At 40.8% G+C, this 21,679-nt stretch overlaps 1 protein-coding gene across 3 annotated transcripts in view; it reads left to right on the plus strand.

Moving 5' to 3' along the window:
• The window catches only part of znf609b (zinc finger protein 609b), a 102,624-nt gene that overhangs the window by 52,915 nt on the left and 28,030 nt on the right, over positions 1 to 21,679 (plus strand). For all 3 annotated transcript variants that reach the window (XM_074621922.1, XM_074621932.1, XM_074621916.1), the window contains exon 3: positions 16,651 to 16,876. In XM_074621922.1, coding sequence (XP_074478023.1) covers positions 16,651 to 16,876 — 226 coding nt within the window. The remainder of the gene's footprint in view (positions 1 to 16,650; positions 16,877 to 21,679) is intronic.

The following is a 21,679-nucleotide window of genomic DNA, read 5'->3' on the forward strand; positions in this document are numbered from 1 at the left end:
CAAGAGATAAATATCGCTCCTTCGTACACGCCCCTCAGCAACGTATTTTTTAAATTTGGTCCACTTAAATTTGTGCACTGTGAAACTGAACCAGACTAAATAGAAAACGAACCAAAAGTATCAATTTCACTCTGATTCGGACAAACCAAACAGACTAAATGTTGGCTCGTGAAAGCGCCCTTAAGAACATTTCAATCTGCTTTTGTTGTTATGCCAGAGTTCATCTACTGAGTAGTTCCAAGCTGCTTTTAGATTGATTTGATACTTGCTTAAGTAGATTTATTTCCAGGTCAGCCTGTTTGGGCATATTTTGGGCCTCTCACTTAACTCCCTGGATTATTATACTCAAGTCAGCTCCAGACTATAATTATCAAAACGAGTTATAGATGTGCTGTTTGGATCAGAAAATAAACTACCCTGCTGTGGGACTAATAAAGGATAATCTTATCTTGCGCTCTTCTAGTGACCTGCCTTTTCAACTATTTTCCCCTCTCACCAGCGTTCATTGCCCCAAGGTGTATTAAGGTGTAAAAGTCTATAGGGCTTTGAGGATGTAGTGCAGGAGCTACTGGCACCCAGTAATAGTGCACATCAGCGTCCATTAAGATAGACATGGTTCAATAGGAGCTCTGTGAGACAGCCAGCAGTGGAGGTCGATCAGAGTAGCAAGCCCTAGTTAAAGCAGCAGCATGAGGGACAGCGCGGCGAGTGCAGCTCGAGCAGTATCTGCAGAACAGAGCTCAGTGCACTCCTCCACATGTACAGACACATATTTGTACTCCCACAGCCGCGGCCTTAACCTCTGCACCTTTTATCACCTGCTTATCCATCTGAGCAGCTGAAACCTCTGCATTTCTTTTAAGTTGACAAGCCTTGCAACGTATCCTCATACAACAGTTTGTATGATATCTTTGTGCATTTTTGTCCAGCACTTATCAATTTCCACTCCAAACTTTTGAAAATAAGCTTCGGTCTTCACAGGAAACTACTTGGTTAGGTTTAGGCAACAAAACTACTTAGTTAGGTTTATGAAAATATCAACTTGGTTAAGTTTAGGCAGCAAAACTACGTAGTTAGGTTTAGGAAAAGGTGGTTTGGGTTGAAATAATACCGAAAGTGGCGATAGTTATGTACAGAAGTTACATGACAAAAACTACTTGGTTAGGTTTAGGAAAAGATCATGGTTTGTGTTAAAATGATGCCGGATGTGGCGTTAGTTAAATAGGGAAATCATGTGACAAAAACTATTTAGTTAGGTTTAGGAAAAGACCGTGGTTTGGGTTGTAATAACTATGAAAGTGGTGTAACTTAAGTAAGGAAGTTACGTGACAAATGAATCAATGTTGACTTCTGGTTTCACACGGGTTACGAACAGCGGTCTCCTGGGCGAAATTCCGGTGTTTTTTGACCCTCCCACCCACCCCGACCTAATCCCTACCCAGCATTTGTCGCTCTTTATACTTCCTGGTTAATGATACATGGATTACATACAAATTCATTTTGTGGGATATATACATACACATTACAGTGCATTACTTTTCGTAGGTATAGCTACAAACAGTGTATGAGAACAGCCTGAACCTTGAATGGATTTTGGAAGCTATTCAGGGGATTCCTACTGACTGTAATGTAGATATATTAAACATTTTATTAGTGTTTAATTATTTACATGTTGCCTTGTTGCCAAATTCCACTTAATATCAACCAATACTCACTAATTTTCATGGCTCCCACAGTCTGGCACCCACATTGAAGTGACAAGTCTGCGTTGTGCGAAGTATAGTATTCATTGTTTTCTGTTTGTTTGTGTCAGCCTAAGTAGCTCAAAACAATAGAGAGTAATTTGGCATAATTCAGATTTTTTTAAAAAGCGTGTTCATTGATGTGTTGCTTTTGGATTGTCTTTCTAATGTTTGGAGAAGGCACCACCCACAGAAAGAGCGTCAGCACAAGGGAAACAGACTAACGGAGAACATCTATTAATAGTTTGAGGTTAGGGGCTCTGGGGAAATCTCACAGCCTGAATAACAACTTGTTTTCCTTGAATAATATGTGGGACTAGTAAAATGTCTTTTGTTTCTTAGCTGATAAGGTTTCTGGATATAGTGTGTCTATGAGCATGTATTTTTGCTCGACTGCTTTAGGCTTTTGAATTCAGGCAGGAAAGTACTAGGTGCCTGAAACTGGAATTTTGGTCACAGCTGTCAACATTATGGTGAACTGTAAGCATCAAGTATGCCACACACGGAGCGAGATTTCTTTCCAGCCGTGGTCAAAGCCTCAGACATGTAAGACGTCAAAGAGTGAATCATTGGTATTTGGGTGGGAATCTAAGGTGGCTGAGCTGTTGATGACAGTGTGTTGTCAGGTTTCCCTTTGCTGTGAGATAAGGTTTGTGACTATGGAGAAGGCTGGCGAGAGAGAAATCCTCGTAGGCTCAGCTTAGTTTATCTGGATTTCTTGCTCCCGGCACAGCCTCTCTCTCTCTCCCAGTTGGACGCAAGTGGGTGACCTTGACAAGAATGTGGCTTATTGTTGTAATAGATACTGTTGTTGCCAATTGACCTATGGTCAGAGTGGGAGGATGAGAAATGGGAGAAAGGGAAAAGGGGAGATACTCACCAATAGAGTCTAGCGGAACAGATGGGATTAAGTTCACTACCCGCTAACGGTGAACCCACAGATTAATCAATTGGTTGATCAACAGAAAAATAATCAAAGAATTGTTTTTGTCTCTCTTTTTAAGCAAAAATTACAAAAGTGTCCCATTTCCAGCTTCTCAAATGTGAGGCTTTGATGCTTTTCTTTGTGATACATGATTGTAAACTGAATATCTTTTGAGTTTTGGACTGTTGGTCGGACAAAACAAGTCAGCTGAAGACGCCGCTTTGGGCTGTGGGAAATTATAACAAGCATTTTATTCAATTTTCTGACATTTTACAGACAAAGTGATTAATAGGGTAATCTAAGAAATAGGGCTGTAACTAATGGTTATTTTCATTGTCAATTCTAGTTGATCAGCTGTTTGGTTTATAAAACGTCAGAAAATGGTGAAAAATGTCCATCAGTGTTTCCCAAAGCCAAGATGACATCCTTAAATGTCTTGTTTTGTCCTCAACTCAAAGATATTCAGTTTACTGTCATAGGAGTAAAGAACCCAGAAAATATTCACATTTAAGAAGCTGGATTCAGAGAATTTGTACTTTTTTTTTCTTAAAAAATTACTCCGACCGATTAAACGATTATCAAAATATCTGGCGATTCATTAAATAGTTGACAACTAATCTTTTAATTGATTAAACGTTGCAGCTTTACGAAGATAGAACAGGCAGATCAATCGATAACGAAAATAATCTTTAGTTGCAGCATTTCTTGCCAGTATTCAATGTTACTATTAACTTTAGTTGCATTACCAAAGTAGTGTAGATTGTATTGCTAAGAATATCCAGCCACTAACCACTAACTGTCAAACCACAGACGATCTTCTAAACCAACCAAAGAATAGTTTTGTTCCTGTTAATAAAGTACAGATCCAGTTCCTGAGTAAGGCTTTCAGCATATTTTATCAGCAGTAAAGATAAAGATTGTTCATGTTGCACTGCTTCTATTTGGAGATCTTTTAGTCCTCATGATACCCCCACCCCCAGTGCACTCCTAACCCAACCCCCACCCTGTCATCCAACAAACAATACCAGGCGTAGGCTCAAGGCAGCCAGCTGAGCCAGGGAGAGAGGAAAGGAAGGAATTAGGTTGACAAGGTCAAGCTGAACCAAGACAAGAGAATAGTGTACCAAACCGCCTGCTATGTGTCAACCAGCCAGGCACTCAGATTGACTGCCAGATTCTCTGAGATAAACAGGTGCAAGTGATGTCAACTTTTCTTGGTAAGAAATTTAGCTAATCTTTCCGATTCTCATTTGTTTTGAGGATCTCCATTGTCATAATGACGAGAGGAAAGGTTTAGTTAATGAGGGGTTAACGTACTTGTATTTAGCTCTTCACATGCGTCATTAGACAAGTTAAGTATTTAATACGTTAGTTAGTTTAATGAACTTGTGACCGCAATAACAATAATCTGCAACATTTAAGAACAACTTGGTCCAGACTGAAACATCTCAGCAGGTATTGGATGGATTGCCATTAAATGTACTATTATTCATGGTCCCCAGAGGATCCACCGACTTTTCATTTAGTGCCATCATGACGTTGATATTTGTGGTTTTGAGTAAAATGTCTCAACAACTATTGAATGAATTACAGTGGAATTTTATACACACATTCATGTCTTTCTTAGGATGAATAGAGTGGTGTAGGGATGGCGTATTTTTGTAGGCCATCCAGGAAGTTAGCATCGCACTGGTTCCCTCGACAAAAAGCCAATGCGATTTTGCCATTGGATTTGGGATTATTGCAGAAAATAAACTCTGTGGCCAACAAACATTGATGATGCTTGCACTTCACCACTACTAAGTGGTAGTAGTTTGGCGTGATGACGTTTAGTAGTCTCGTTTAGCCACTTGTTAGCAACCGCCTTTTTTAGGACATGAAAAAACTTCAAAATTCACGAGTGGGGTATTTACTGACATATTTAAGATCTCTCAAGCTTGTGTTAACCACAGACCTTATTTCATACGTCTAACCGAAAACCCATTGACTTTCAGACGAGGAAGTGCTAAAATGCTAACTCATTTTCAGGTTTTAGGACTCATTCCTGCAGCACTCTATTGTAACATTTTTGATTCCTTAACTTTTCCTCAGCGCCATAATCAGGTTTCAATCTTAATTTGTCTAATGCTTTGGTTTATAACCAAATACCTGCAAAATGATTGACATTCCCGTCAGTTGTTCTTTGTGTGTAGTGCTAATTAGCAAATATTAGCATGCCAACACGCTGAAGTAGGATGATGAACATGGTAAACATCGTTCCGAATATCTTTGAGTTGTGGACAAAATAAGACATTTGAGGACGTCATCCTTGCTTTGGGAAACACCTTTTTCACCATTTTCTGGCATTATATAGACCAAACAACTAATCGATTTAATCAAGAAAATAATCAACGGATTAATCGACAATGAAAATAATTGTTAGTTGCAGCCCTACTTCACAGCGTTGCTAGCATGGCTGTAGTCCTGTTTGAATATGTGAAGGGGAAAGCTAAAACGGGGTGTTAAGTTCCCCTTTAGTACCCAATATTTTTTATAATACACTGAAAAGGCATTTAAAGCAGTTTCAGTTTTTTTTTTTTTTTACAACTTGGCTTTTGTTTTAATTGCTGAAATCTGGGGACGCAGCAACTTTGCCAGCAGCACTACAGCGACTAAACAGCCAGAAAGGTTGTAAACAAACCCCTAGTTTTACCAAATATTTGGTCCAGTTCCACTTTTGCAGTTTCATCGTGGTAGTAAAAGGAGAGGAGTTTTTCCTCATTGTGACTTTGCTTTACCGGGCAAATTAGGCCACTGCTTCATAAGTGAGCAAATTGGTAAGCTCCACTTATCTTGGCTCAGTCCTCTACCCCGCCGCGGTCCCCTGTGCCTTCTGTCTTTTTATATCACTTTTACTTCCCATCATGCTGCTGGTAGCTGCAGGAGCAGTCTCTTGACTAATGTATGTTGTCCTTTCATCAGGGAGTGCATGTGTCTCCACAGGTAAAGCCTCTCATGCTGTCTGAAGAGGTTTCTCTCTCTTTGACGAAGCTTTGTGTACTTTTTGCCGTCAGTATAATCAAAAGGCCGTGGTTCAATAGTAGCTCTGATGAATGTGTCACACTAAAAAAGATATTAAATTTGATTACCACTGAAATTTACAGCAAATGTGGAAGCATTACTCGTCTTTCTAACAGTTAAGCTGTGATTCACAGCTGTTGCTAAAGGCTGCGAGATGAAAGTTTACTCAGTGCGGCATGTGAAGCTGTTGCTTTCGCAGACGTTTTTCATGTTTATGTCTCGACTTTCACTGCTCTATTTTACGAACGCGGAGGTTGCGTTGCGTCATAAAAATGAGCTGTAACGTTGAGTGCCAAAATGTGTCAGAATTTCCTGGAGGCATTTAGAAAATTACATGTTGTGTAAGGGTTTAGTTTTAGTCGGCTTTTAAGTTGAAATGCAAATGTGTTTTACATTAATTCAAACTCCAAGTCTGTTACATGAAATATGTGTCATTTATATGCCTGTAATGTTAAAGAGTCATATGGCGAATGGCGTCTTTGCCAGACAATAACTGTTTACAGTGAAATGCCGGCTCACTCATTATGGCTCCAAAGAAGATTGTAGGTCATGGGTGACCAGCTTCATCACAGCTTAGTTTCCTCTCTGTATTATTTATGTGTGGTTATGCTTTCCTGAAAGCACAATTAGCTGTGAAGAAGACTGAGAAGAGTTGCCTAGAAACTAGAGTGCCTTTTGCCAGCTGCTGGTCTACAATAGATGTCAGGTGTTCCTGTTTTCTTTTTTCGGTTTCTGTGATTACTCGGAGCTTCAAAGAGCACCAGTGTGGTTTTAGTAAAGGAATTAGGCCAGTGTGCCGTGTTTGAAAACAATCGGGAGGCGTTCACGACTTGAATCCAACCACTTTATGTCTCTTTTTATTCTGTCTTTTGGCTGATTGTAGTAGTCAAATAAAATGAGGCTCATGCATTTGTTTTCAATTGTGGCTTAATGCTAATGACCATGCTACTTCAATAATACGGCTCACTTGAAAAGCTGATTGTAAGCTGATAATCAGACTCTACATTGCAGTTGTCTGGACTGGTTAGGATTTAAACGCTGCTGTCCTTAGGCGACATCCACACTAATAATACGATCTCAACCCAGACAAGTGTTTCAGAATTAATCTTCATCCATACTACCACGCCTGAAAACGCATATCACACAACCATTCACGTACACTGGGCATGCGCAGGCCAGTTTAATTGCAATTAAACACATGATTGTCCATGATTAATCGTGATTAATCGCAAATTAATAAAATTATTTTTATCTGTTCAAAATGTACCTTAAAGGGAGATCGCAACAAGCTAGCTTGACATGGTTGGTACCAATGGATTCCTTAGGTTTTCTAGTTTCATATGTTCTTCACTCTACCTTTAAAACTGTGCTCGCTACAACCTCTCAAAGATTGATTGCGTTAATGTGTTAAAGAAATTAGTGGCGTTAAAACAAATTTGCATTAACGCGTTATTGTTGCGTTAACTTTGACAGCCCTAATGGTCGGAATAGTCTGGACACTAGGGAGAAACGTAGCAAAAGTTCTGCGTTTTAAAATGAAAACGTATTAGTGTGGATGTAGCCTTAAATTCATTATGTGGATTCAACAACATTCAGATTACAAGTTCCCACGTTGTTTCTAAGACAGCCAAATAAAGGAGCTCGGGTCCCTTTTTCTCTTAACTGGGTGTCATGTGGTGCTGAAAGAGGCACCGACCAGAGCCAGCAAGAAGTGAAATCTCCACCGGCCTTTGACCTCACTAACTCACCAAAGATGTTCACAGGGTTTGCCCCCGGTGTCAAAAAGAATTACATAATTGAAGCGGGAACACTGAACTCAGCCAACTAATGGCACTTCAGCAAGGACTCCTTTTTACTTAATAATGGCCCCCTGTGTCAGGAAGAATTACGTTTTCTCTTTTCGAGACAGATGTTTTCTCCCTTTTGATGTTGGAAACAGTGTTGAATTCCCCCGGCTTTATCAGGCCGGAGAATCTATACTGTTCAATGGTTAAACAATCAACAGGAGCCAATTTAGATCAATAATGGTCTTCTCAGACTGCCGTTGTGAAGCTCTAAATACTTCAGATTATTATTATTGATTCGATTTTAATTCAGGCCGCTACAATTCGATTGAAACTCGTTTCAAGATTTTTTCTTTCTGTTTGACATTCAGAAAAGCACAGTAATTCATATCAATCATGAAAAAGTCAGATGAATGGGCAACACTTTAATTTGAGTCCCCTATTTAGCGTTTAAGCAGTATATAAACATTGAATAAATGGTTTATAACACACCATAATGTACTTTTAAGCTGATATAAGTGTTTATTAATGTATTTATCAACAAGTTTAACTCCTCCTTTGGACACCCATATGTGGAGGCTGGTGTATAAACAGATAATTAATGACAGTATAGTGAAACATTGTCGTAACGACATAAAATATGTCTTCGCAATTGTCGATAAATACTGTACATTTATAAACACTTAAAAATGTCTTGATAGCTACGTACAACAACATTAGGGCATGTTATAAACCATTTATCAAATGTTTATGTACTGCTTACAAATACTAAATAGGGGGACTAAAAGTGTTACAGATGAATTCCCCTATGTCCCTATATTAACAGGCAGGTTGAATGAACCACATGCTCCATTGCCCTCAATGTAGCTTAACTTTACGTTGTTATTGTTGTGATTTACTTACATTTCACTCGTCTCGTTGGCTTAATAAACCCACGACAGTTATTTTTCTGTAATATTGAATACTGTAGCCACTCTTTTGTACAGTAAATGCTCTTCAATGGAAAAAAATTGACCCATAAAGCGCTATTTTAAGATAAGAGATGATAAATCCACATCTGCGGTTAATCCAAATGACCTAGCGTGCATTATCTGACCTGACCTCACAGACCCCACATCCAACTCGGGTTAAACGCAGGTCTCGACTTTGGTTTAAAAGGGTAAACACAGACTTCTATCATGCATGGGTGTTTCTCTTAAGAGACAGAAAGCATGAGTGGGCACACAAAATCAGCATGTGAGAAAGAGAAATTGCTTATGGTGCTTATTTTATAGCTACTAACGCAGAAAAAGCACCAGAAAGAAATGTGATTTTCTGGTTTAGCAGTGATGTGTATTGAACTACTGTTGCAGACATGATTCTCTGTGACCTGTAACAGCAGTCTCACATGAAAGAGTAAACCATGACCATGAACAGGCATTTATTATCCAGTGTCGAACATGAGGTTAGTGTATGAAAGGCCTGTTGTTAAGAATGATTGTTGGAAACAATAATATCTGTTTTACACATCACAAAGTCACATGATTTTGAATCCAGATACTTTTAAGTGGTTACACATAACCAGTCTAATGTTTTACAATGAGTTCATAGGCATCAGGCATTTTGGCTCCCTTAGATTTCCTTTTGTTTTTGTTGTTTTTCACTACCCAGTATTTGTGATGCATGATTAACAAGCTTGTTTTCCGATGTCATGAAACTCTACAAAATGAAATTACAAAACAAATCATCCATGTCCTTCTTTGTGACACTAATGGTCATTTCTTTGTTTCTCCACGTGCCTCCATTCTAGCAAGTTTAATAGTCAGTAGAGTAGTAGAATAATAGCTGTTGAAACATTTCAATGGTTCTCAGAGTCAAGTTAAAGTACTGGTATTGCTGACTTAAGTATGGTGCACAATGCATTAGGGCTGCACGATATGAGGAAAATATGCAATGCGCGCTAACGTTGAATATCGCAATGACAATATTAATTGTGATAAATTAACAGATATTAAAGTGTAGGGATGCCACGACACCAGAAATTTAGTAGTCGATACCAATACCAGTGAAATCCCACGATTCTCGATACAGATTCAATATCGTGGTTAAAAAACAAAAGCAAAACAATAAATTCCATGTATTTCAACATGCACTCCTTTATTACTGGTTGCGTACTGGTTCTTGTTAGGAAGGTAAAACAGTCATAGTTTTTCGACCAAAAACTACATTTTATAAGATAACATTCAAACACACCATAATAACGTTAGAATTTACCTTTGCCCGATACTAGTTTTTACTGAATAGAGCCTGAACACATCATAATGGCTCTTCCTGTTAAACGTTAGCTGTTAGCTCCGTGCAGGACTGTGCTGCTTACCGGCTGCTAAGAGCTAATGCTAACTAGCTCTCGTCTTGCCGCTTTCAGCACAGAGTTGTTGTATTTGTTGTTGTACAATGTAGCATTATCTGGACTGAGTTTACTGCGTTCCAAACACATTTTCTATCATCCCCAGGACGTTAGTCTCAAGCCTTGACGACACTGTTGAAAAGTTGTGCCGCCATGTTTTCAGAATTTTGGCATCGACTTGATACTGAAGTATCTGTTCTCCTTACATCCCTATTTCAGGGTATCATAGTCTTTCGCAATGTGTTAATCATGCAAGTTGACATCGCAATGAAAAAAACAATATAGTGTGCAGCCCTACAATGCATGCTTTGGTCAACTATATTGTGGCTCCACACCACCCTCAACAGAGTACAGCCAAGACAGGTGTCTCCGTATGACACTGCAGTGTAATCCTTTCGTAATCCTCGCCCAAGCTCAGCGCTCAGTTTCTTAATCCCAACTCTAATAAACAAGTTAAAGCTGAAGTTAATGTGTCCAGTAAAAAAGTGCAGCAAGCGTCTTGTCTGTCACGGGTGAGTTATTGTGTGATTGCTGGAAACCCAGGCAGAGTTCCCCCTCTGTCAGCACTGTGAGGTATGCTCGCAGATTCATAGGATTTTTGTCTGTCAGTTGAACATTATTCTTGCCAGTGTGGCTTTCCAGAGGAGTCGGCATGGGGTTTCAGTTAAGAAAAGGTTTGCGTGACACTCAGGCATTGTGTGGTTTTGGGGGAGATTTCAAAATCCGTTTGTAAAGTCTTGCAAGGAGGGAAGAAATCATGGAATTTGGCATCGGCTGAGCATCGAGCAGAGCCTTGTGTAATCTGACAAGTTGTGTAGTTCAGTTGCATGTGGTTTTTCGAAAAACCCCGGACAAGACGTCAGACATTTCACTGTGTGGGTTTACATTCTGCAGCCCCAGAGTGAAAGTCCTTTTGTTCACTCGTCCATTGATGGAACTTGGAAATAAAGCACCACTGTTCATGCACATTGTAAACTGGTCCCGTGGTCGTTGTGATCCTATTCTAATTAATTTGTACCATTACAGAGTGAATGGTTCTTTTATTGTGTAGTGGTATTAGACTGGCTTGTCACTTAATGATAATTCTCCTGTCTTTTTGGCTTGGTAGCAGGATTTAAGTGGAAAAAACTAAGCTCATCCAGTAAAGGTTATGCTCAATTTGAAATTGTAAAATAGGGCTGTGAAATTCAGCAAGATGATTTGATTCGTAGACATTATTAACCTCTGGAATACAGGATGTAATTCCTCTGAGAATCACCAGCATTCAGTGTTTTTAAAACAAATAAGTGGAGAGTTAAAAGGCTTCTTATACGAAGGCTTTACTTGGAAATCAGGTGAATCCTTGAAGTTCACTCTTGTCCTCTTCTTTTCTTTTATTCATCCAAGTATTAGCCTCCCGTCATTTTAAATTGGGGTTTTTATAACTCATTGCCTGGTCATCAGAAATGCATTTTGTTATAAGAATGACTGTCAATCAGGTTTTTTATAGTGTCTAGGCTGGAGCTGAAACAATTAGTCGATGAATCGAGTAGTCGATGGACAAAAATAATCTGCAGCTATTTTGATCATTTAAATTTTGACTATTTTTAAGCAAAAATGCCAAACATTGTATTCAGCTTCTCCAATGTATTTTGTCATTGTAAACCGAATATATTGGAGTATTGGACCGTTGGTTGTACAAAACAAGACATTAGCCATTTTTCTAGGGCTTCCCCCTCTTAGTCAATTAGTCGACTAATCTGTCATTCTAGTCTTAGACTAAGATTACTTTAGTTGATTAGTCATTTTTTTATGCTCTTTTATGCTTTTTTCATGCTGAATGACTTATTTCTAAGACACTTAAGAGCACATCTCTGGTACACACAAGATTTAAAGTGGTGCCTTTGTGTGATTTTTTTTTTGTGTGGAGAAACTCAGTTTTACAGATCTGTCCATTAAATCAACTAATTGATTGGCCAACAAAATCGTATGAATGTTCTTTGGTCAAGGACAGCCCTACATTTTTCACTATTTTCTTACAATTTATAGACCAAACGATTAATCAAGAAAATGTCATGCAGATTAATCGGCAATGAAAATATTAGTTAGTTGCAGCCCTAGTCTGGGCTACGCTAATATAAAGAATGTGCACATGTCAGTGAAAGAAAATAATAATGGCTAAAGGAAAGAAACTGAAGGCTGGCTGGCAAGGGCTTGTTTGGGCCTAAACTTGAGTCGGCATTAGGGGTGTAAGAAAATATTGATACGCTTGAGTATCGCGATATTATGTTTTGTGATATTTTGTTAATTCTCAAAAATACTATTGAATTTGTTTAACTCAGATTTTATGCATATGGTGGTGTGTTTTTTATACTATGGCAGTTTTCCTAAAATTAGATAAAAAAAAAAATATATTGATTTGCTTACAGTATCACAATATATTGACTCATAACCCCTGTATCACGATATGTATTGTATCGCCAGATTCTCGCCGATACACAGTCAGTGGCTAAGTGGCAAAGACATTCTTGTGCAAGCTTTATTTGTGGTGGAAATCTGGAGGTCGTCGGCTTTCACAATGTTCGGCTAAAGATAAGTGGACAAACAGATGTAGGCTCTCTCCCAACAGTAGATCAACAAAGTCAACAACCCTCGACATGAGCACTTTATACACCTGGGCCTCTGAGTTTATTGATAAGCACGGCCCACTACCAGCCAAAAGAAAGAAGGAAATTGATAAGGTGAATCTAATAATATGAGTTTACTACTTAACCTAATTTCATTTAGGAACAGCTATTTCCAGGCCATTATTAAGTCGCTTAAGTTGAGTCAATTTAGAGGAGGCTGTGCATGGACGTGTTTGCACCTTTCACCGTTGGCTGTCACTCTGAAGGGCGGTTCATTGTGTGGTCATGTCTGCGGCTCTCTGTGTCTCCATGAGGCCCAGGAACAGTATGTGGTGACAGCTCGGCTGATTACCTGTCCTGTCTCATTCAGTCAGCCGGCCTGCAGCTTGGCCACATCATGCATCAGAAACTGACACGCGGTGATTACGATGTCGTTAGGCCTCACTCTCTGTCGCTCTCTGCACACATTAATTTGTTCTTCCTCTGAGCACCGGGAGAAATGGGCTATCCACGCTCATTTCTGTAAACCATGAAATATGAAGCTTCTCTGATGACAAGTCTTGAGCTAATATTAAATTTCATCAGGGACTAATGTTTGGTTTTCAAAGCACTCGGTTCATCACTGATTCAGATTCCTCATGCAGAGATTGATCTGAAATGTCTCACACAGCATAATTCATGGCGGTATTGCTTTCAAATAACTAGTTTTATAAATCATGATCCATTATTAATCTCAATTAATCAAATTAATTAAAAATGCATCAAAAAGTGTTGTTCACCATGAGAAATCACCACCAGCACAAATCCACCATGGATTCAGAATCATATAATATTCTAAAAGTGCATCTCAAATGGAGACACAACAGTATTAAAAAAGTCAGATTTAAATGCTAATCTTTCTTATCCATCTTCCTTGCACAGTTTATGCTTTTATTTGGTAGGTTATTATAGCAAGCCTTTGCTAGACTTCCAAAGTGTGACTCAGTCTTTGCAAGATTGCAATCATTATGAAACTCCAAAACACTGGATGAATGTCAATTTTATTTATTTTATTTTTATGCCTTGCGAAAAGCAGAAAAAATATACTTCTAATACCCTTTTCCCACCAGGATTAGCACGTATATGCAGTTTTTTTAAACCTGGGAAAACATGCTAAAAATAGGAGATAGACTCCTTTCCCATTGCGAGTATGCCGTTGCCCTGGCCTTCCTGTTTTTTTATTCCTGCTGTGTCACATTCAATGTCATGGATGTGCCTGCCGACACCGTAAGCAGGGTTAATAAACAGTAAAAATTTTGTGGTTGTAATATCTGTTACTTATTCAGTCTCTCTTTCAAACTGTTAAACCAGAGTTGGTGATCAGAGCTGGAGCCGATAAATACCCGTGAATACTGCAGTCATTTGTCCCGGGAGTGACAAGTAAATGCAGCTTTATACCAAGTACAAATGAAGCTAAATGTCATTCGTTTTGCAGGTATTTGGTCAATAACTGGACAAATCAAAATTATGATTCATCTTCTGGGAAAAATGTTATGCTAGTCCACCTAGTAAATGCTGAGATATTTCTCAAGATAACTTAAAAATTTGACCTGCTGGTGGCGCTAGAGGAAAAGTCGGGGGATCATCAAAGTCACTGGGATACATCCTCAAGGGATTATCAAGTTGTACCAACATTTTCATCCCTATAGAGTGCTACAGGAATGAGTCCAATACCTAGAAATGAGTTAGCATTTTAGCACTTCCGGTTCCGTCGTCTGGAAGTCAATGTTTTTTTGAATGGGTTTTTAGTTAGATGCCTGAAATAAGGTCTGTTGACAAGCTGAAGATATTTTAACGTTTTGTTCTACAACAAAAATACGTCAGTAAATATCCCACTTCCCAAAAAATGCGGTTACTAAAAAGTCACAAAATGAGACTAGAAGATGTCATCACGCCGACTCATCCGCCTTTACAGCCTCGTCGTGTATACTCGAGTTCATGCGACCGTGGTGTAGTTCGTTTATAGCCTAACGTTAGCTTTTTACTTCTGGCGATTGTATTCACGCTTCAAAAATTTGTGAAGATTATTTTACAGAACAAAATGTGTCCGTATCATAAACGTTTGTTTGCGACAGAGTTAATTTTCTGCTATAATCCAAAACCCAATGGAAAAAATCCCATTGGCTTTTTGTTAAGGGAACCCAGTGCGATGCTAACTTCCTGGTTGGCCTACAAAAATACGTCATCCCTGCAGCACTTTATGTGGATCGGAATTAAACGGTCTCTTTGATATATGCTGTGATAAGTAGTTTTAGTTCTCCACATCACACTCAGTTTGGTAGATTAAGTAAATTAAAACAATTATTTAAAGGGCGTACAGGCTTATAATCCAATGTGTCAATTGTTATTTTGTCTTCTAAGTCTAATTGGATCCTGCATTGGCGGCGTATTCCTGAGTACTGAGTGGTTTCTGCCCAATTAATAAATGTGGTGTTGGCTGCAGCATGGCATTCCTCCTGCAGTTCAGTGCTAATGATTTGGAGCGCTTTAATGTCGACTGCCTTGAATGAAGAGCACTAAGCCTGGTGTCACCGTGGCCCTTAAATCACCATTAGTCTTCCTCTTGCTGTCTCTTTTCCGCCTACACACTTTTCTACCTCCAGTCGTCTCTTGTGTGCTTCCCCTCAGTTGCTCTCATCCTCTCCCTCCCGTCCTGTCCTTTCCACGTCGGCCCACTGTCTCTTCCTGGCTGTCACAGTGTGTCAGAACAGGTGGAATCAATTACTGACCCTCGCCAGCCTGCTCCCTTGCCACAACTGGCTCTTTAGTTGGGGGAATTAATGAGTGATCAGCCTGTGAGATGATTTGGTGTCACGGATCTCGCTCGGCGGTGTGCGAGGGAGGAAAGCTGGGGGAGGGATTGTTTGAGCAATCCTGCATAACTAATTCTGTCCTTCCACAAAGGCAGTCAAAGCAGTTCACATGTCCCTCCCTGCCTTCCCTGCCTGCTAATCACCTCTAAGGTTGAGGAAAGACACAGAAGTATATTACAACACTAAGTGCTACTGCACTCTTTCGCTGATTAAAGGGGACCTATTATGTCTATTTTCAACTGCATACTTGTACTTGGGGTTTCTACTAGAGCACGTTTACATGCTTTAAAAACACTTTACTTTTCTCATACCGGCTGTGCTGCAGCACCTCTTTCCACCCTCTGTCTGAAATGCTCTGTGTTTCCAAACTCTTCAGACTCTACTCCAGCTCCGTTCGAACTACCTTTGCTTGAGGGCGTGCCAAACTAACTGCAAGACAAAATGTGTTACTCGGTGACATCACCATGTTACGGAAGAAAAGGCGGGACTTCAATCAAGGCGTTTCAGGCAGATCAGGAGTAGGGATGTGGCGTTGAGGGAATTTTCCCACCGGTTTATAATCTTGTGACAACACCGGTGTTACCGATTACACCGGACATTTTACAAGAAAAGATGATGGTCAATATCTGTAGAGCGCTTACTTCTTTAACATCGGATGACCTGCAGGGCTGCAGGTTTCCACCCGGCGCCACTGCGCCACACACACCGGCTGTGACCGCTCCGTCCTCTGCACAGCGATTGCCTCATGAACGTAATGGTTTCCGTATAGCATTGGGTTTAAATCCGAAGTATTGCCAAATAGACGATTTTGCTTTTCGCTTTGACACCAAATCCTCCACCATCGTCTTGTCTGTCAACTCTCTCTCATCTCGTGTGTGCGAAATCTGACTCCTGCTACTCTGAGCTGAGACTCCGTACGGAGCAGACACTTTCACTTTCACATTGTAGCGTCCGTCATCCGACTATGTATTGATAACACGCCGCTGATACACCAAAATGAAATAAATGGGATTTATTTCTATTTAAAAAAGCAAAACGACGGTGGGAGCAGTGGGCCTTTTACATGCACAAAACACTATACAACACTAAAGGAAAGGGAAAAAAACACAAAAGCATAATAGTTCCTCTTTAAGATTGCTTTCAATAGGCGACTGGCATCCCAGGCTGACTTCCATTCACTCAGATCTTTAACATCCCCTCATTGTGGCATCCACTGGCTGTATCGTCACATCTGCTCTTTATGTGTTTGTACAGTGGTTCTGAAGTGTCTCAACCCCCCACTTCTTTCTTCACAGATGGAATCTCCTGTCTCCACGCCAGCTCCTCCCCCCCTCCACCTCCTGGCCACAGTAGGCAACAGTGAGATTTCCTCGCCGTGTGAGCAGATAATGGTGCGCACACGCTCGGTGGCCGTGAACACATCCGATGTGGCCCTGGCTACCGAGCCCGAGTGCCTGGGGCCCTGCGAGCCCGGTACAAGTGTCAATCTCGAAGGCATTGTGTGGCAGGAAACTGAAGACGGTAAGTGGAGAGGTTTAATGTGCTGTCTCGTCCCTGTGAAACAAATGAGAATAAGCTTCACATATATGGGATAGTTTGTTTTATGCTTTTATTTACGTAGCCAGTGTGGTTGCATGAGGACATCAAAGAAGTATTGGTTTTTCAAGACTGTAGTGAAGCCTCTGTCGTTTAAGAAATAATCATCTTGCTGTCATTATCCTGCATATTTTGCCTGCTTAAATGTAATTGGATATGCCCTGACTGCCTCAGGAGCTGGTGGTGCTACTAATGCGTGCTTTAACAGCCCACATGCTGCATAGTATTGCCAACAAGAATAGTAGTTGGCAGGCAGTTCTTAGGTGGCCTTGATTTGTTTTTTGCTCGGGAGTACGCAGACGGGAGTTTGTTGCACAGAGATATCTGCTCTCAGCAACAACATACCTCATAACACAAAGCACTTTTTTTTTTTTTTCTGCAAGGCTGCCATTTGGGAATACAGTTGGCTCCTCTCCTGCAGTGCAGTCCGAGTGAAATCTTAGACAGTTTTCCTCCCTTTGATCGAAACCACATTCAGCTCATTTAATTTTAAGATGTATCGCTAGCGCTATCGGGTTCTGCTGGGTCTGAAAAACTGCCCGCTTTTTCTTCTTCTGTCGTGCATGTGAAATAATGCAAACACCTAATCTTCAAAGCAGCTCGAGCTCAGTCGCTCTGCGGGCATGCTGAGTACAAATCGCCCACACATCCACAGTGCTGCTTGTTGGTTCACTCGGAGGAACCGAACAGAAAAAGGTCCCTGCCTCATCAACATTCCCAAAGCACAGTCCCCGCTATTGAGTGGCTTTTTCCCCCCCTCTCTCTCTCTCTCTCCCTCTTTTTTGATTTTTGCTCCAGCCCTGGGCTGTGTCAGATTCACCCCTGTTCTCCTCTCTATTGCAACCCTTTTTTCTGTTACCAAGCATCCAGCCAGTCACCCCTTGACTCTGTTTCCAAGCAAACTGGGAGAGAGCGAGTGCAAGGCAGGGGGTTGGGGCAGGGGGTGGGGGGAGATAGACAAGGCTACTTCTGTTAGTGACACAAACATGGCTCAGAGCCAACACCAGTACTATGTTTGTGCTCCCTCATTCTCTGCCTCCCACGGAGTGATTGACCCTCCCCCTCGCCCTGCCCCCTTCCCTTTTCCCCGTCCAAGTCTGTCCTTTGCCTGCACTCGCTCTCTCAAAGCTGCTATTTTGGCTGAAAGAGGTAGTGGTTTGGCCTGATGGGGCTGTGTTTTCTTCTGATTCTACTCTATCTGGCTCAGTGGGGTGGAGGCTGGTGGGAGCTTTTGAGTGGTTTTAAAGTGGTGTGGTGGAGAGGGGAGGTAGGGGGGGGTTATATGTTGAAGGGAGAGAGGGGGGGGGGCACTGTGCAGGTGTAGCGCACAGGTTGTTACAGCCATCAGAGCTGTTGAGATGAGTAGGGTTTCCAGAAGCTAACCCACTTCCCTCTCTTTGAAGCCTGTTTTTTTATATCTCAGACAAAACCTCTATCAGGTAGACGCAGTCAGGGTAGAAAATCATGTGATAAAGGATGAAGAGATATATTTGAAGATTGCAACTATGAAGTGGCTCTCAGTTGTCTGGTATGTGTTTTTTTCCGTGTTGAGATCAGGGTTTTTCCTGCACAGAGACATTTTTGGCGCCCTCCAAAGAGGTTTTAGCCAGCGCCAAAGAAAATTCACCAGCATGAAAAATGAAAAGAACTGAGAATAAAAATAGCAATTTAAATCCTCTCCGAATGTGTTTTAAGAAATGCAACAGCCACCTCACTAATGGTTACCAGAACAAAAATGACAATTACCAACATAAACCACCATGTTCTGAACAGACACATTGCATTACAAACACTAATACAAAGTTAAACAAACAAACAAACATTTGCTTTTTGGAACAAACTACTCAGTCCAATACTTAGGGCTAGGCAGGCATTTAGGGGTGGGTGAAAAAATCAACACAGCGTAGTATCGCAATATTTTGTGTGGTGTGTAGATACACGGACGTCAAGTATCGATCTTTTATTATATAAAGTATTAACTGTTGTAGATTGTAACGGGTCTTAAAGCTAGAGGGAAGATGGTATGTGAAACTAGAAAACCTAAGGAATTAATTTGTACCAACCATGTCATGTTAGCTTGTCGGCAATAACGCTCCAACGTTACGCTGGATTTTGCCGAGGAAAACATGGCATGACTCTGAGATGAACAGAGTAAAAAACTGTATCTTATTGATAAAACAGATGTTGACAAACTGCATAATTTGCAGTTGAAAAAAGGTAATAAATCGCATTATATCTTATCGCAATACTCAGCATATTGCAGATCATATCGTGACTCAAGTATCGTGATAAATATTGTATCGTGGGGGCCTTTGGTAATTCCAACCCCTAGCAGGCATGATGGGAAATGTGGGCCGTCCCTATCGCTACAATACAATCATCTCAACTGAGCAGACGGTGTTGCAGAGTCAGTGGTGTCTTTGCGGTAAATTACCAACTAGTTCGTGTTGTGAAATAAATTGCTGGAAAGTTAATAAACAATGACTCCATCATTTTCCCTTTTTCAATATAACTTTAATATAATCCTGTCGCTGTTAGCCGGCATGTCACTCGTGCTTATCACATTTTTTTCCTGTGTTAGTGAGCTAGTTTGTCAGTGCGGTCATTCAGGCCCGCCGTGTGTCTTGCTCGTGCCGACTGCACTCTGATAACTTATGCCTGACTTCCATCAACATACTGTTTTGCCACAAGGGGAATTAACACTCTGGATCACCGCTCCACACCATTCAAAAACGGCTACAGAGCAGAATCGCTGCCTGTGTTCGGGAGGAGTGTCCATGCGGCCGTCTTGCTGAGGTCAAACTATGTAAAGAAGCTACGACGAATGCCCCTAGTGACATGAGGTCAGGAAATGGTCGCTCATGTTCTCTTTTTCGTTCTTCTCTTCTTTCCTTTAGCACCAGACTTTTGATGGCTGGCCAGTTATAGTTATTTATAATTACTTAATCCCCAGTGAACTTTACTGTTTAAGTGCACTGATGTTATTTTGGACAAGTGTGTTGTTAAACTGTAAAATATCCTTCCACCAATGACACAGACTCATTGCCTTTACTGCACGCGGGCCGATCATGCTGTCGTGCGTAGTCACCCCCCAAAGGCCCATTCTGAGCCTGGAAAACCCCTGAAGATGAACACCATGTTCCCAAGTGGCTTCTTGTTTGAAGACACAACGGCTTGTTCATTGCTGACAAAATCAGCTGCAGTTTTTTGTGTCTCCATAAATCTGTCGTAGCTGAAATGCGTGCTGTTCCCGAATCTTTACCAGATATGTAATAGTCAGTTTCTATCATATCATAAACAGCCGTCAGTGTAGTCGGTGCTCTTAAAATATAAGACTGAATCTGTACGGAGTTTCTAAGGAGGCATTTCTCAATAGCCTCCATTGTATTACATTTTGCACACTACATTAAACAACACAAAGATGTGTGTTCATTCTACATCATTTTAATGGTACGAGCCTCTAACAACCCACCGGCTAGTTTTAAAATGAAAGAGACCCAGATGCTGCTTGCTTCAAACTGCACTGCCATTCTGCCGTTTCTCCCTAAGAGACCTATGAAAGCAGACTTCTCTCATTGTGGTGCAACTGAGCAAATGAGAACCAAATGAGGAAATCAAGCAAATCCAGGCAGAGTACCAGGGAAGAGCAACAAACAGAGGCCCCAAAGACATAGCGGAGGCATCCTGATTAGCAGTGAAGTTGAGCAGTCCCCCCACTTCTCTGCATGACAAGTCTCATACAGAGCTGTTTAGGCATGCACCGTGTGTGCGCTCGTTTCATTTAGCATGCCAACCAACAGCTGCTTCATCACCTCCGCCTTTCGGCCTTGTTGGAGTAAATGAACAACAGGCTCCCAGTAATTGTCTGAGCCTCACCCGGCTCACCGAGTGCCAGAGAAAGAAACAGATGAAGAGGAAGCAGGCGACACCTAACAAAAATGCGATCACAGGAGCCGCACCCTCGGTCAGAGCTGACAAGAATGTTGTCTGATGAGGCCGAACAAATTTTTCATCCTGTGTAATTTGTAGAGCTGGGATGATACACCCATCTCCCAATTCGATACCGTCACAATACTCTGGTGCCGATTCAACATGTATTGCGATTTTTTAAGTATTGCTACAAGTATTGCGATTTATTGCAATTTTTGTTAACTTTTTTAACACTAGACCATGGGAAAAAGTTGAATCATACACTTCCAGGGACTTTTACTTTGGAAAATATCTTAAATTAATACAGTATAAATGTTTGATTTTCAGCATGTATGTAGTCAGAGAGGTCCTGAAGTCAAATATATCAGTCATGGTCAGGCATTATTTATAAAAACAAATTCCAGAAATCAAATAATAGACATTTTCCTCACAAATTAGGGGTATTGTTTTATACTTCTAGTGAATATAATCCAATTAATCTTATTTACATACATACATACATACGTTCCTTTTGTTAACACCTTATTTTGAAAACCAGACGTAGTCACACGTGTATACTTCCACTAACTTGGCCAAGTCTGTCGCTAGCTCTCCCGTCAGCTCCACCGTCATACATCCACGGTCAGCTCCATCGAGGCCATTTGACTGTATTTAACATAAATGTCAGTATATGGGTGCTCTACAGTTGTAGCTTCGGCCGATTTGACCACGGAGATGAGAGTGACGGCCGGCTTGAACGCACGTTACCGCAATACGATAACGTTTCCTGTCCATAACAGAGTTAGCATGCAGCTTTAG

Source organism: Sebastes fasciatus, chromosome 2 (assembly GCF_043250625.1).
Source record: "Sebastes fasciatus isolate fSebFas1 chromosome 2, fSebFas1.pri, whole genome shotgun sequence".
Lineage (NCBI taxonomy): Eukaryota > Metazoa > Chordata > Actinopteri > Perciformes > Sebastidae > Sebastes > Sebastes fasciatus.